The 17,346-nt window shown below is 44.7% G+C and overlaps 1 protein-coding gene across 5 annotated transcripts in view; it reads right to left on the bottom strand.

Annotated features, from left to right (window-relative positions):
- The window catches only part of trc (Serine/threonine-protein kinase tricornered), a 126,947-nt gene that overhangs the window by 12,092 nt on the left and 97,509 nt on the right, over nt 1-17,346 (bottom strand). For all 5 annotated transcript variants that reach the window (XM_075690879.1, XM_075690876.1, XM_075690875.1 and 2 more), the window contains exons 5-8: nt 11,450-11,604; nt 6,564-6,666; nt 3,864-3,925; nt 431-548 (exon numbers count right to left, since the gene is read on the bottom strand). In XM_075690879.1, the coding sequence (XP_075546994.1) occupies nt 431-548; nt 3,864-3,925; nt 6,564-6,666; nt 11,450-11,604 (438 nt within the window). The remainder of the gene's footprint in view (nt 1-430; nt 549-3,863; nt 3,926-6,563; nt 6,667-11,449; nt 11,605-17,346) is intronic.

Here is a 17,346-nt window from a genome sequence, read left to right as displayed (position 1 = left end):
ACTGTACGGCACTTGGAAAAACAGAGAAGCCGCCTCGCTAACCAAAGTGGGGGAACATTCCGGTCGTATGCTTTGATTCTTGGACACATGCGGCTGCTTGATCTACATTTTTTGCACATACAGGCCTCTGAAGAATGTTGTTTTGGTTGTAGTGCGGTCATGCTTATACAGCTTAGGCAACTTATAACATAGCTGCGTAGGGTGCAGAACAGGCCATAGCGTGGCCTTTTTTGACTGCCATTTACCACCCCCCAGAGAACTCCACGTACATGCATGCCACTTATAGCGTAGCCGCGCGAGACAAAATAGCAGTTATAATGCGGCTTCCGTGGCAGAATCCCACAGACAGGTGTGGTAGCGAGATGGGCAGCTCCTCGATGCCGTCTTCGATTCCAGTGACCTGCGAGCGCAAAGGCCATGAGGGACCCACCTATGAGCATCTCGTACATGATGACGCCCAGGGACCACCAATCACAGGAGCTGCTGTAGCCTGTCTGCAGGAACACCTCAGGTGCAATGTAGTCGGGGGTGCCCACCGTGGAGTATGCCTGCAATGTTCCATACCAATGTTGCTGCCATTGCCACTGCATGCGCACGGAAGCACCTATCATGGAGGCCAGAAGGTGGCCTTCACTGGTGCCACGCCGACCCGGCAAGACCTACAAGCTGACGCCGGTCACCGTGATCGCTCCACTTTCAAGACAAAATTTGATTTCTCTCATGGTGCTGCTGCGCAAGGTTCCTTGTCCATGCACACAAAAAAAGCTTGCATATTGGGTGTGCCAGCGCACACTTTCAAAAATTCTTTGCCTGTGGCCAGATAGCATAATTCTAGTCCACGAGCTGGTCTACTCGAAGATGCATTGAAGCACAAAATTAACTGGAATGAAAATGCATGTCTCCGTAAAGTTCGAGAATCAATTTTTCGAAACTGGTGTCATCCTGAGAACTCATTCCAGGTGGGTCCACCGCCTTGCGAACATCCTGACTAGATTGCAAATTGCAATAGTGCCATAAGGTAATTAGTTAACATAGATATCTATTGTTAATGAGTTGCCTATGCATATCAATTTGTCGCACAGGTAATTTCCACCTCTTCAAGCAGACCAGCTGATGACTAGAATTTTGCTATCTGCCACAGGCAGTTTAAAAAATTTTTTAAAGTGTTTGCTAAAACATTCGGTATGTGCAACTTGCACTCAGTCAGTCAAGAACTTTATTAAAGTCCTGAGGAGTTTCAATCAACTTGCACTAAGAAAAATATTTGAACAACACTGCGTGTCATACACCGAGAAACACGGTACTTTAATCATGCAAATACAATAGCTGAATGATTTTTCAGACTCCAAGTATTCACACTTGATGGATATTTCGGACTATATAAGTGCTGTGTAAGGTTCCCATAAAGCTAATGCATTTTTGCGACCAATTTTTCGGACGAATTTAGGCCCCAAAGTTTGATTTTCCGGACAAAATCGTTCATTCCGAGGCAAGCTACGTGATCTTGGAGGCTGCAAGTTGGATTTTCCACAGGCTTGGCTTCCCGTGGCCCGCTCTATAGCCTCCAAGGTTGGGAGGCACATGCTATCAATAGAGATTGCGCTCCATCCTTTCGTCTCGGAGGCCATGCCTGCTCTTTCCTAGCTGACAAAACGCTCTAGGGGACAGCATTTTTCTCTTTTTAGTCAGCACCATCATAACAACATAACATGGGATCAGTTTTTGATTTTTTAATTATTATTATTATTATTTTGTTTTTCAGTTTTGCTTGCTATTACTCTGTCTTGGAGATGCTGTCAAATGTGTGTGTGTGTGTGTGTGTGTGTGTGTGTGTGTGTGTGTGTGTGTGTGTGTGTGTGTGTGTGTGTGTGTGCGTGCGTGCGTGCGTGCGCGCGTGTGTGTGTGCAGCTTCACGTTTGTGTGATCGGTGCCAACTCCTTTGCCTTCGCAAAAGCCAAGTGGTGTCAAGTAACATGGCTCGTTTCTTCTATCTCCATGGCGATTCCACCAACGGAGATCGCCAATGCAGTGACGCTTGTGTCGAATGTATACGGAGATGACACCACTCTTGCACAAATCCAAGCAAATTTGATTGCCGCCAAGCATAGTATGAGGCAGGGCATCATTAGAGATTTTTTTAAGCCAGTCAAAGCCTAATAAATTTGATATTTTTCGGTGAACGAGTTTTTAGGCCTGTTCGATTTTTCGGCCTATTTTTCGGTCCCCGCGAGGTCCAGAAGATTGATTGGTAACTGTACAATAAATGTCTCTTCTCACACCTTTCTTTTGGTTTTATTGCTGCTTCATTTATTGTTTTATGCCCTCTATATTGCAACGGGCAGAGATATAAGGTTAAATGGGACCATGCTTACTCTGCAGAATATATGGTCGGTACAACCAGTATGGCCGAACGTTAGGTTAGCCCCACTACGTCATCTCTTTCATCTTGTTAGTGATCGCTGTCTTTGTCCCTCTCGTGGCACCGTGACAATATTTTGGTAGCGTCCTAAATATTTTGGGTGCACCAGGCTATTGAATTTTGTAGATAACATTGATTAAGAGGGACTTCTGATAAGACAAACAGCCTTCTTGCTAGCCTACCGCATACTACAGGTAAGTCTTAGTTAGCCCTAAGGAGAAGCTTAAAGAGCCCCTCACCAGGCCCCAAAGCAAATTTTGGTTATACATTGAAAGTTGTTCTGTGTCCTCTAGGGAGCACTCTGCCGCAAAAAAATTTTTCAAATCAGCTCATTAATAGCCGAGATATAGAGATTTTAGTACCGCGAACCCATGATTTCAGGAGGTGAGCTCCCCTGCCAAGCAAGACACTCTCTCCGCTTGCCCTGTCTAGCCTCTGCAAGCGAAATACTGGACCTCAAAGATTGCGTGATGCATATGTCACGAGCACCGCCTTTTCTTTCTTTTTTTTCCTTGCATTTTTCTTTTTTTTCTTTTTTTTTTTTTTTTTTTTTTTTTTTTTTTTTTTGTCGCTGCGCACTTGTGCACTTTTGTTCATGGTGCCGTACGTGAGCTATTCTGAATGTCTGGTTTTGTGCAGTGCATGATTTTGCGTGCTGTGCACAAGGACACATGACTAGTGGTATAATTCAATGCTACACGAATACCGAGGCAGAACAAGCAGATTGCAGAGCATGATCACGCACTGGAACACAGTAGAAAATGGCATAGTTTCGTTGTCTGCGCACATGACTGCACGGCGTGGGAACAAGCAGACAAAGCGGAAGTACATCTCTCTTGCATCGGTACAAAGTAAAACAAAAAAACATGCAGACATTCCATTTGTGTGTTCTACTATTTCTCTAAACTTCAATTCGTCAATTAAAGCAACAGATCACACAAATAACAGATGTTGACTTGAATAATGCTTGAAGTCACGTGTCACCCCCACTGGGGAAGCAAGTACGTCACCGCCCAGCTTGGAGCGCGGTCGCCACGAGGGAAAGGGAAAACGGCGTTCGGATTGAAATTTCAGACCTTTCTGTGGCGCGTAGCGATGTAACACTTTGCAGACACGATAACTAGCGCGCATTGTATGCTTTGCGCTTGTCAGCTCAATATGGCCAGACCTGGTGAGGGGACCTTTAAGGATGCCATGCTTTCAATGCTATCCAGGATTGCTTACATATGGAAAGTGACACGTAAGTTTGCTGATGCATTTGTCTTTCATTACTGTGGAACCATGGTGCCTGTCAACAGAATGGAAGGTGATCTTGTCAGAATGCAATGTTGGCTACCTTAATGCTTGACTACCTCCAATTACACGAATTTCTGTTTAAACATGCGACCTGCTTTACTGGCAACACAGCGACACAGCCTGGCCCCGGGGCAACACACAAACGCACCAGTTGCCGTCGGTTCTTCTTCCAACTCTCAGCTCGCCGTTTGGAGTCCATCGGGTTTGATGCTGCGAACAAGAGTCAACAACGAAGCACATTTGACAACTGGACTTACATACCATATTTACTCGCATAATGATCACAATTTTTTGTCAGAAAAATTGACGCAAATTCACGGGTGCGATCATTACGCGAGTTAAATTTTTCGCGAAAGAAAAAAAATTTTTTTTTCGTCCCGCGTTTGCTGCAGGATTGCCGGTGCGGAACACCAAAACAAACATGGTGGCCGGCGGAGCAAGCTGAACGTGCCAAACGCGATTTTTTTTTTTTTCTCGTGAGTACATTACGTGCATTGAAACAGTTTCTTCCGTATCAGTGATGAATAATATCGTTAATATCGGCAAGTTTGCGGCAATAATGTAGCCATGTCCCCTTTGAGGGGACAGAAACAGATGGGCGCGCTTAGCTGCCAGTGACATAGAAATGCATGGCCAGCGTGCAGCGGAAACTGCGGCATCTGTCTTCACTGCTATCCTAATGCTTTCCGCTAAGGGTGGGCGAATATCTTGGCTGTGTTACACACGTCGGCGTATGAATAGGGTACACTTTTAACGTATCAGAGTAAACGTGGCTACTATCATTGCCGCGCGCGATTTGTTGCGTGCTCACGAGTGCAGATGAAAAGAATCGAAATGCGCCTTTTTTGTTTTTGTTAACATCAACCATTATAAAGCCTACCCATAATAAAGGCAAGTTTGGTTGTTCCTCTTTTTGTCATGGAAATGCGGAAAGTGATGAAAGTAATGAAATGAGGCATCTACATAAGAATGTTTGGTGCGTGCAGGCCGCTTGGCTTGTCTTGAAGAGTCGTTCCCGTAGCATTCGACAGATGGTAAGCGCGATCATTATTAGCTAGACTTGGCACATGACATATCGCTGCGGCAAGTTCGGGGTGCGATCATCACACGGAAAATAAAGAAAATCAAATTTTGACGACAAAATTTAGGGGTGCGATCATTACGCGAGTGCGATCATTATGCGAGTAAATACGGTATTTGCTGGGAGCAATTCTAGTGCACATAAGCTGCATCACAAACAGGCCAAGCATTAGAACTACCTGACTAAGAGCAAATGAATCCTCTCTTGTTCTTACACTGCACAGCAGGGGTGCTAGCCGGGCTTTAACTTCTAGCAAGTTGTTGCAATTTTGTGACATACCGTTTCTGTGCTCAAAATGCGAATGAGACACTCGAGCAACAGAAAGCTGAATCGCGATATCACATGTATGTGTACAACAAAACCCTGCTCGTGTCACCATCCCTCACTTTCAAGCCAACACTCCCAATACCATTTCGAGCAAAGCCCAGAACTAGAGAAATTCGCGCAGCTGTATCCATAGCACAAACTGCGATCCTAATCTTAGTAGCACCAGCTGCCTTAAAGATGCAAGAGTGTTTGCCTTCGGAGGAAAAAGACCTATAGTGATAAAATGCTAGGCAGATTCAAAGGCATTCTTCTACAATGGATGCACATTTCAGTTTTTCATAGCGAGTCCTCACGTCCCCCAATTATGGTGTTCTACCCACACTTATAAGTACTTTTATGTGAAACTAAAATGTGCCTATGCAGAAAATGAAATTATGGCTTAAGAGGTTAGTTAACAAATTGTTGCTGCCAACAGACGAAGAGAGGAGGGAAACCGAAAGCAAGCATAGTCCTACAAAGTAAAATGAATCCATGCTACAATTTGTTGCAATCCATGCTGCAAGGCAGCGCAAAGTGAGCATTGTGTTTCACTCTGGTGGCACCGTATTCTCACGTTGCCCACCAGCTCAGTTTTGTTTCCCCGTGCCATCTTAAATCTTCCTGCCGAAATGCCCCGTCCAAAGAAGCTGATGACCCAGGGAGAATTCCAGGAGCATAAACTTAAGCTTGCTGAAGCCACAAAAACAACACCTGTCTCGGGCCCCTCAAGTCCCACCAGCAACGTGCAGCGGCGTCTCATGCTGCAACAATTACCGTAATGCTTCGCATTACGTAGGTGTTCAAGACTGTTGAGTGTGCTAAATTTTTTTTCGTGACTTTAGATTGTATGTTTTCCTGGTTAGCATGTTTTTTTTTTTTTTTTAAGAACATATGAGCAAGGTTCTACTGTTAATACACTATGTTAACGTATGGTACTTGTAAAGTTTAACGTGCATAATGTACTAGCCTAAGTAAAGCAGGGTAATAAATACTGTTGTCAAAGAGGCTCGCACCCATGGCTCCCACTTTGGTGCAAAGTGTGCTGATGACTGCACTCATGCTATTGTACATCACCAACAAGTGATGAATTAAACATTTGCTACCTCTCAACTTCACTGAATCACAAGTTATGAGTGGCCTTAACACCCAATTTCTGAGATCGTCCTACGAGTCTGGTGTAAATAGGTCTTAACATACAAAAGGCCGGGGGCGCAGCGCCAATGGATTGTCTCGCTTGGCTTGGACAGGTTTGACACAAGACACCAGGCGGTGCACTGTCCACTAACGCTTTCTTTACGTTTGGGCTCTCCTATGTTAAACAAAGTATCTTCAAGGGAAGTACAGTGTAGCATCCCAAAAGGTGCTTGCATTTGGCATACCTAAGGCGGTGAACACTATTTCTAAGACTGCTTGATAAGCACCGATGTTTTCACCCCAAAAACAGCTATGCAAGGCACTCACTGAAATCCGACGGCTTAGCCTGCGAAAGATCCCTGTAGAATTCTGTCCGATGGGACTTCTTCAGACCCGTACACAGGCCGAAGTCCGAAAGCTTTATGTGCCCCTGAAATGCACACGAGAAAGGAGTAAGTAAACACAGCATCATGAACAGGACAAAGTCAATGCCAATTCAAGAGCATCAAAGTCCCAGCCAAGAGTACGATCACTGTTCTAAATTAGACACCTGCATGGGCCTTGCATGCACCCCAAAGCGGAGCAGTAAATTATCCATGAGGGAATGGTGCCCCAAGGTAGCAGGAGCGCATCAGCAAATAAATAAAATAAGATAAAGGAAATGAAATTAGAGGAAAAGAACTTGCCACTAATGAGAGCTGAAACCATGGTTGAAAGGATGTTCCACATCTACCGCTACCACCGTCAGTGGCACTGGCTAACACACCAAGGGCTAAATCTAGCACGCACACACACACAAACACACACACACACACACACACACACACACACACACACACACACACACACACACACACACACACTAATACTCAAGAAAGTGTGCGAGAAGACAGCCACAACTGTAGCTCAAGTGGTAGAGCAGCGCACATGTCATGCAGACATTGCAGGTTCAACTCCCAACAGCAGTTGCTTGTCTTTTGCCCTTGCACTTCCCTTTGCCTTATCACTTCTACATATGGATCAAACACAATACTTTCTCATATGTAGTTGCTTGTCTCTTCCCCTTGCACTTCCCTTTGCCTTATCACTTCTACATATGAATCAAACACAATACTTTCTCATATGTAGTTGCTTGTCTCTTCCCCTTGCACTTCCCTTTGTCTTATCACTCCTACATATGAATCAAACACAATACTTTCTCATATGTAGTTGCTTGTCTTTTCCCCTTGCACTTCCCTTTGCCTTATCACTCCTGCATATGAATCAAACACAATACTTTCTCATATGTAGTTGCTTGTCTTTTCCCCTAGCACTTTCCTTTGCCTTATCACTCCTACATATGAATCAAACACAATACTTTCTCATATGTAGTTGCTTGGCATCATTGTCTTTTGGCCCCTTCGCTTCACTGAGTGAGACTGAGTGGTTCCCCCGAATGCTTATTAAAGCATTAAATGTTGCTCTTTTTTTTTTGTCATTAAAGAAATGCAGCTTGAATGGCGTTCACAGAAACTGCTTGCAAACAATACCATTGCAGAACCCACTGCAGTTGCTGTGCAACATACAAATAAAATAGCAGCTTTCTGTAAAAACTGAGCATTGGTAGGGACACAAGACAGTTCTTGAATGTCACTGCACTTCCTCTTGTGGCAACTTCCACATGACACTAATGCAAAGTTGCACTGAACGCACATGTTTGATACGTGCACACGACAGGAGGAGGCAGAAATGTGGAAACACTTCTCACAACTAACAAGCATTTGATAATGTACATACAAATGCAAAGAAAAATGAAAGCAAGGATCCACTCAGCCAGGCACTCAAGCGCATGCATATGCATGCCCCTGCTCATTTATGCCAAAAGCTTGTGTTAGCACAGGGAGTGAGCCACACCAGAAGTTGTTCGAGTTTATCATATCATGAGTTTCACATCAGTTCCTTAGCAGTGAGAATAAACTATCTGCTGGCGGTGCCTGTGACAGACACATTATGATTGAGAGCATGACAGTGCCTTAGCAGCCATGATGATGATGGCTGGTGAGCCCGAGGCTGAAGCTTGCGGGTACTGCAAGAGGGCACCCTGTAGCTTATGCCTTATTTCTCTGTGGCTCAAATGCCTGACAATGTTTCTTTAGAACAATTAACACACTGACTGCCAAAGCCGGTGAACCGCCGAGTGTAAGAACAGGGCTCACACTGCCAGAAAAACAAGTATTGTTTGTTTAAAAACTAATCTTAGATTGTGCAGAGGTGAATATAGGCTGGACAAGTTTAGAAAAGTTGCTAGTAGTTGGCCACTTCACGAGTAGTTGGACTTTTTGTTTTTAGTTGATATTTGTAGAACGTTTGCATACACAGCGATGGAACAGCCATTTCACCTTTCAGTGCAGGTCTTGGCATAGGCAAAGAGCCAATTTGGCGCAGAGTCGAATGCTCATGTGCTTACCATATACCATGCAAATTCTAACTGACATAGTCAATATGTTGTGGAGTTGGGTTTGCGCAAGGCTTACCCTTCAGCACAGTCAGGAAAGGATGCGACGCCCATCCACACTGTGACGCACAAAGGGTTCTACAGCCGGGTTCATCGATATGGCGCAGAGGCAGATCATCAACAAACACGTGTTTGTTAACCCAGGATTCAATACAGTGCGACAGTCATGGCTCTTGGGCTGAGCCTCACCGCAAGACCAATTAAGTACACGTGTCTGCACTAAACATGACATAATGCAATATACTCATGTCATGCCATGTACACTAGGAAGTTTTCAAATAGGGTCCGCAAAGGTTTTGTGGCCAGGGAAAAAAAATAACAAAAAAAGACAAATGTCAGCACCACTGCTACTGTGCGAGACGCTAATAACATTTAGCGTTTACGTCAGCAACGCTATTTTGCCAAAACAGCACAGTGACCCAAACTCGACGCAATGGTTTTACATCATCGAACATGGTGAAACCCGCGGAAGTGGCGGTTCTCATTGTGTACCGCTTTCAACCTCGATTTCCAAATTTCATTCTTAACTATGCACCACGTGTGATTCTGATCACAGCAGCTATTTTGCAAAGCCCCGCTACCGCCTATAAACATAGAAAAAACTTACCTTTAATCCTAGAATATGACATCCTCACTATACGAGAAGCTCTACCAATGGCCCTGTACTTCTGTCTACGACGATGATGCAGCGTGCTGTTGGTTTTAATTTCAGTTTTGCTAGCTGCGAAGCATTGACAGAAGGAGGGCTTTGCTCTTATGCGTGCTTTAGCGCAGGCTCGACACAACTTTCCACTAAAATGCTGTTTTGGCGCAGGATGGTGCAAAGGCCTGCTCTTGAGCAGTTTGGCGCAGCTGTTCCACCACTGCGTACACATTCCAGACACCTATTCACATCTAGCTACATCTCCCACTATAACTTTTGCTTAACTTTTGCCAACACAATCCATCATGGCAATGCAAAGTCTGCAGTGCTAAATGGAAAAAATACAGCCAACACCAGATGATGGTGCACATGAAAAGTGCAATGCTGCTCTCCATATGCCTGAGTGTTTCAGGCTTTTCTACATGAAAATGAACCCGTGTCTGGCAGTTACTGCTCTGAACAGAAAAGTGGTGCTCATATAGCAAACCAAACTTCTTTGTTCACGGTTTTAATGCCTACTGTGGGAGAACATTATATAACGAATGCAACAATGGAAGTTCGTGTAGTGCATGTTTGGGGCACGAATAACCAGAATGGAGGTGCAATGTAGCATGCGGAATACTTGGTAGCCAATGGTTTAAAGTGTTGCACATTCCCAATAAACATATTTCACGACATAGCTTCCAGTCTGTAAGCAGATCCTGACGCTGTTTTGCATAAAAGGGCCGTTTTGCACAAAACTTCAAAACAAGATGGGACACATGCCACATCATCTTGGGGTCCCATTTCTAAGTCCTTCTTTTGTTTTTTGCAAAACAGCACATATACCCACGACAATGTACATATAACCAACTAAACCCCAATTGCAGCTTCACTAAATAGCAACCCGTTCATGCACTCGTCTCAATGAGTCTACGTGAGTATCAGTGAACAACAGTCACCCCGAGTAACTATATTTGTATTCTAGACAATAATTATTCTGTACAACGTTTTGAAACTTATCAAACTGTTGCTATACAACAACCTTAATGCAAAAAGGAGCCTAAAAAATATTTAAGTAAAGGAAGGACGTTTTGGGAAATTTATATGGTGCCCATCATTTCCGTGCTGACGAACAGCCAAACTGGTGGTGAACATAGACGAATTGTCAGCTGCGCCTCTAGTACTCTCTGTATAAAACTATGAAAATGAGGACAGCCACTGATGTCGTTCACAGGCCACACTGCACAACACACGAGGAGGTCTCCCACCAACAGCGAAGGTTGTAGCACTTTGTTTTCCACCAAAGAAGAAATCATCCAACACTCCTCAAGGAGATAAAGCGCTTCAGCAAACCAAGTTCTTGACCTTTTAACATGTACAGTGACTTTGGCACCGAGACTTGCACCATAGCACCCAGACAAAATAAAATAAAAGACTGTCTATGCAAGTTTCCTAATGGGTGCTATGACACAGTCGAATGGCAGGCTATGAAAGGCTTGGCCTGTCATGAATGTCTTTTGTTCTAAAACATGGTTGTGGTGATCCACATATCGAGCTTTCTTTGAAACAAGTGTGCACGACAGGCCTTGGTCATCCCACAATACAAGGTGCTCAATGTTTGCAGGTTTAAATTATGACAAGCAAACAAGACAGCGACCTAATAAATTGAAACCAATGCACAGTGTCTGGGAACTGTCTAACTCATTGCCTGAATTTGGCGACTTCCCAGTGGTACTGCTGACATTTTAAATATATATGTACATCCCAGTGCATGCGCTCATGCTTTTAATAACAAATTTTGACATAAAAATGCAGCAAGAACAGTATCTCACACATTGTTCAGGTACAGGTTAAGCCATCTTTACAGACGGAATAGTTATCGCCATAGGTGTTTTCACGCTGTCGTGGCTCTGAATGAACAATGCTTAGCCCACATTTCCCAGCACTTCCGCTCGTGCAACAGCGCCGAAGCACTGCTGGTCTCGACATAATTGCAAGAAATTGCACCGAACGACCGCCTCATTCCCGTCTGTCCGCGAGGCGCACGGCAAGAGCACAAACGCAGCCGCCCCTGCCCTTGGATCCCCTCCTCACCCTTGCGTCCAGCAGCAGGTTGTCAGGCTTGATGTCGCGGTGGATGAAGCCCAACTTGTGGATGGAGTCAATGGCCAGTGCCGTCTCTGCTATGTAGAACTGGGTGCACTCTTCCGACAGGGTGTCCTTCTTCATCAGCAGTGTCATCATGTCCCCTGCAGATGCAAGAAAGCACCAACCTTTACAAACCACACTCACACAAATGCAAGTTTGCATAGATGGCTGGAGCGTAGTATCTTTCTTGGGCACATCAAGCCAAGATGGACTAGCAGATTCTGCCCTGAACACAAGAAATATTATACAGTCCCCAGAAAAGCACTACTCCAGTTCAGGCATCTCTCAGATGCCTCCCACACTGCATTACACCACTACATTACACCTTCTCTGCAGGATAATGAAAATTACAGTCTTTATTGGTGAAGAAAGGATCGCCATTTGCATGTTTCACAAACTATACTTTGACTTCAATTTACACTGGAAAATTATCATTCAGTGAACCTCCCCAATCATACAGTGCACAATGTTTGAACAATTCAACAACAAATTCAAGCAATCATATTTTACCAATTATTTTTTTCGTGTGGAGACTAGGTCCTCTCTCGTGAAAACCACAGAGGCAATCTGTCCGTGAACTATCAGATAAAGTGCTGCCACCTAGCAGTTATTATGGAGCACCACAGTTTGCCAGCAGCTTACAGAGTCCTCAATTCTCAAGTCAGGAGCGTGCATGCCTTAGATCCAGTATTGTTGCTCACACCATTTCTAGTTGCACGCATCATGAAGAACGATTTCTACTTTAGTATTAATCTCTTCTCAAGTGTTTCTAGACAAAAAGTACTTCAATGCGTTCAGTAGAAGCAGAGTTATTGGCAATCAAAGATCCCCTGTGGTCGCCTTCTCAGTCCTCCCACGCCTTCTTCAATGCCTTGCACTGCAAAGGCCACGACACAATAGGGTGGTGCCCACAACACTCTGCCTACTAAAGTAACCGGGACATGTAGTTAAAATTTGATCTTGGATGTTCACGTAGACAGCACTACTTCCAATTCTGATGCCTAGGAAGTGCCAAATTTGAAGGCTATTCCTCAAATTATGGTTGAGTTCACGGTGTCTCATCCCTTTGCTGTCCTACAGTGTACCAGTTCCAATAGCTACAGGCGGCTGTGGTCTCTCACACCGAGTGGCAAGTAGCATATTTTCTTTTGCACTTTATCTCTACGGCAACCACACAATTCAAGAGGGTCGAATGAAACACTGTCTTTATGTTCGCTCGTGCGAGTACGTCGGCAATGCCCACTTCGGGTAAGCGATGCACATCATACTGTGGACTCCCGTTGAAAGGATTCCTAACCTAACGAGCTTCAACCATGATGGTGAAGGTGCAGAACTCGCGAAGCAGGCCACCTGTTCCAGTCAGATGTTGGTGCTCGTAGCAGCTCACTACGTGCCTGGAGCCATGTCACCCACAGAGACCACTCAGAGAACACAGTTGTCCTCAATGGGCCGTAGCAAGCTCAGCGAGCAGACTTGTTACGGCATCCCGTGGCAGCTGCTGTATCTACGCTACGCAGCAGATGCAGCTATGCGCAACTGCAGTGGCTAGCTGTAATGCTTGCTTCATGCACAACAGGGTTGGAGTGCTTAGTCACACTCTTGTGCTACAGTCTTGCCTGGCTACGTGGTGCAGACCGGCTTTGTCCTTCACCAGCCTGACTGACAAGTACAGTAGAACCTCATCCATACGTTTTGGGGAAAAACACGAGAAAAATCTACTAACAGGCGAAATGTATGATCTGAAGTAACTAAAAAATGTGACAGACTCAGCTGTAATTGACATAATGTAATGCGAACGAATGAGCATATAGCTGCGGCATGAGGTGCGGAAAGCAGACGGACGGAAAGCCGACATGCGTCAAGCTGGTACGGATCTGGTAGCCCCAGACACATTTTGTTGTTTTCCAATTGCGTAGTGTTTTAAGACAGCAACGGGAAACGAAAACAAAATCGAGCTAGTGGGTGACACAGGATGCTGCCGGAGCCAAACGTCATATCATACTCGCCGCATTGGGCTGCCTGCTGCAGGGAACACCGGCACGTTTATCATCGCCTACTAAAAGCGTGCAGTACATTTCCAGTGTCACTACGCCCTATGCGCAGTAACACAGAGGGGTGAAGATGCTTATCGCAAAAGGGCGATAGATCTGAATGCGGCAATGTGCAATGACACAGGAGAAGATTTGCTGGTACCAGAAAAAGACACCGAGTGCGCAATAGCGTTTTCATGCGAGATGAGCGGGCGAGTATTAGGGTGTAGCCGCCGCGGCGGGCAGTTATTGTTCCCGATCGCACACACCTTGCGCATTTTCTTGTTTACACGGGATCTAGCAGCCGGAATCTGTGTCTAGAAAGAATTTTTGTGTCTTCAAAGAAAGGTTTGCAACCTTTCACAGACAGATGCCAAACCACGCGGGAAATTATCAAGGCATTCCACATAAAAAGATTAGGAGACACTTGCGTCAGTCATGCTTCGTTGTCTCTGTTAGATTGCAAATTTCAGTACCTTCGCAATACGTGTACTAATCTGAAGTAATTTTTGTTCTTTGACTTCCATACCCCCTGATATGTTTAACTGAACCTTTTTACCTTGTCATGTTCTTATGCTACGGTTTTTGCAATCACCTATATATATATATATGTTCTTCGTTGAATAAAAATTTAGTTGAGAGTTAGCGCTCGTCCTGTCTGCTCCTTTCTGTGTCCGTGTTTCACTTCGCGCTAGAAGCCAAAATCATGTTACCGTACCAACTCGCCCAACTGTCTATCCTTTTGCATTTCATCCACATACATCAGCCCGGGGACCTTCTGTTGCAATCATTTGTCCATAATGCCTGTATGATAAATGAAACCCTGATTCACTGTTCTCCAGTCATCTTTCTATGTCCTGAACATAATGCGCGTTAATAAGGTGGCACCTTACAATCCCAAGAGATGCCCCACCCCCGAAAGATAACCCACCCGTTTTTGGTCCAATTTTCTAGTTTTTCAAAAACGCCAATAGATAACCCTCCCCTGACTATAGCATTCCCGGCATTCATAATCCTCAAAGAGCCGAATGGCCGGATCCCTCCGAAGGCGTTGTTCGCCCTCTACGTTTTTAAGTGATTAAATCACGATTTAAGTGATTTTTAAATTGCAATACCCTTCATCAAAACACTTTTTTTATTTCTGTAATTTACAAACAGAAAATATTTAGCTCGCTCACTATTACGGTTCTTGTTTTTTGTGGTATTCTCGCTCTTCGTTTTTATTGTTTCTGTTCTATGTTTTTTGGCTACAGCGCTTGTGGCATACAAGTTCGGCCTAGCAGCATACTTGGCACGATAGTGTCACTTCTGTGCTCGAGCACTCGCGTTTGTATCTTATCAGCTCTCAGATTTTTTATATTACAGATGAGAACACGGAGAGTTTCATGAGTGGCTTGCTTCAGCGGTCCCCCGTTCCACTGCCCTGCCAACCACATCAAACGCCGTGCATGAAGACGTTGCCATCTTTTGTTTGAAAGTGACAGTGATTACTCGTTTGGTGGTTCTGACAACGAATGAATTCAGTGCTAATAAACACGCGTTGATTCTTTGGCTGCTCTACACATATTAATCTCTCTTTTTTTTTTACTGCACCCTGAAAGTTATCCCACCTCATATTTTCTCTCAATCTTTAGGTGGGCTATCTCTTAGAATGTTATGGTAGTGCCATCTAGGGGCAAGGAGTCTTACCAGCCCTGACTTTTCATCTCCAAACAATGCTGAGTGACAAGATGAATGATCCAACCCCGATAACGTGGAATTCTGTGAGTGAGCCATACGAGAATCGGAGAATGCTGGCCCAGTGTAGCTTGCCAATGTGGAAGCTCCTATACACACTGTGGAGATGGACGTACTACAAAAAATAGGCCCCAAATGGAGCCCAGCTCAGGTGTATCGCATCTGCAAGCAAGGGCAGCTGCAGTGAACAAAAGAAACTGGCAGTCTTTACCAATTTCTGAAATCGTTTACTGTGAGGGTAGCTGGGTACCACAGCAGATACTGCCATCTTCTCAAGAACAACTTTTTATTTCCGATGCACACAATATTGCCTTGGGCCACCATAGCACCGCCTGCTTCCGAAACAAATTCACAGGTGCCACCGCGCTCAAAGTCTGTACGGCGTGCAAAACCCACACAAGTAATCAACCCTTTGAGGTGCTGTGCACGCAATTGTGTATGCAAAGGTTGTGCGTCAACAGTGAAGGCACTGATGAAAGCAACAACATTTAATATGTGTCACATACATCTTAAAACACTTCCGACTGGAATTGTGCTGCAAGTTTAAATAGCATGTGCAAGGCGCTTCAATAACACAAGTGGAAATGTAGACGGCTGAGTATTCTTTACTTGGTGTGAGTATGTTGTCACATGCAGCAGGTTCACTTCTTTCATTGTTTTTTCACAATTTGTTGCAGCAGGAACAATCTTCAAGTGACTGGAAAGGTGCTTTTCAAGGCTGCCAGACACGAACTAGTTGTACTGAAGATTGTTCATCTATTTCGCAGCCGTACACTTTTTATGATTCTCAAAACGTCAGAAGTATGGTTGAGGTAAGCAACAGAATCAGCACCTGAAAGGGTTGTGCATTGAGCCTTCACAATATCGCATGCTTCTGCACCCAGCGCCAAATCACATATTGCAAAAGGGGCAAGAGTGCAAGCCCCAGTACCAAAGCTCTGTTACACATATGGCAAGGATAAAGGTCAGAATGCATAACAAAAGGGACAGGGAGACGTATAGACAGAGCAAAGCCAGTTGCAAGCTTTTGACTGCTGTTGCAGTATAACGTTTCATTATGTTTAAGATGAACAGACACTTTCAAGCATTCATTCATTTATATTCATTGTCCCGTGCAAAGAGTGCTAAAAAATTATGTCAAGGTATCTGTGGCATGCCTTGCGAACACTGTACTACACTCCGTATCTTCCTAATGTTGCGTCTCTATGCCTACAAGCTCACGAGATACGAGAAAAGCAGTCCTTAACAATAAGGCAGCATTGTGCCCAGCAATTCACAGAGGTCATCTGACCAACTGCAACTGGTAACTCACAGTGACTACTGTTCGTGCCAGCAGGCGCGACTTTGACACCACCGCATCGAAATGTCTCATGACTGTTGCCACTCACGTCTGCTTGGACCGCCATCACCACGTAGAATAACCACCATCGCATTCCGACATCCTGTGCCACTGATTCATCGAGCAGATTTTCGAGTTGTGGAGCTGAGAAATCTGGCAGCGAGTGACTGACTGACACAAAAACGGTTGCTGTTTGACCAAAATGACTATTTGCTACTACTAACTTGGTCACATGCATTGAGTTCCCTACAAAAGTTACTGGAGGGCACTGTGGCACTAGTGCCTACAGGATCTGCAAGCGTGGCCCTTCAAACGGCCTGGGAAAGATGGTTAATACATGGTGCTGCCTAAACTTTGTCCTTCTGGCTTTGAACAGCTTTGTGACATAGCAAACTGATCATTTCAAACAAAATATTGCAGCATAAATCAACAACTCACAGCAATTGTGCATGTTTGCAGTGTCTTATGGGTGGCATTTAAAACATGGTGTTCATGGCATGTTTCCAGCTCTGCACACATTTCCGGCACATGCAGTCAGCAGAAGCATGGCCTCAGAGATTGCTTGTTTTGTTACTAGGATGGAGCCTTCATTGAGACGTGAATTTGGACACCATCAATTGCATAGGATCGCTTAAAAAAAGAAGTCATTTAAAGATAAGCCCACAAGAATGTCTGCCAGCCAAATCCATGGACCATTCCCATCTATTCTGGTAATTTCGATAGGAAACTCTGTGGCC

Source organism: Dermacentor variabilis, chromosome 4, assembly GCF_050947875.1.
Source record: "Dermacentor variabilis isolate Ectoservices chromosome 4, ASM5094787v1, whole genome shotgun sequence".
NCBI classification, from domain to species: Eukaryota; Metazoa; Arthropoda; class Arachnida; order Ixodida; family Ixodidae; genus Dermacentor; species Dermacentor variabilis.
This window is presented reverse-complemented; position numbering and strand designations above follow the sequence as displayed.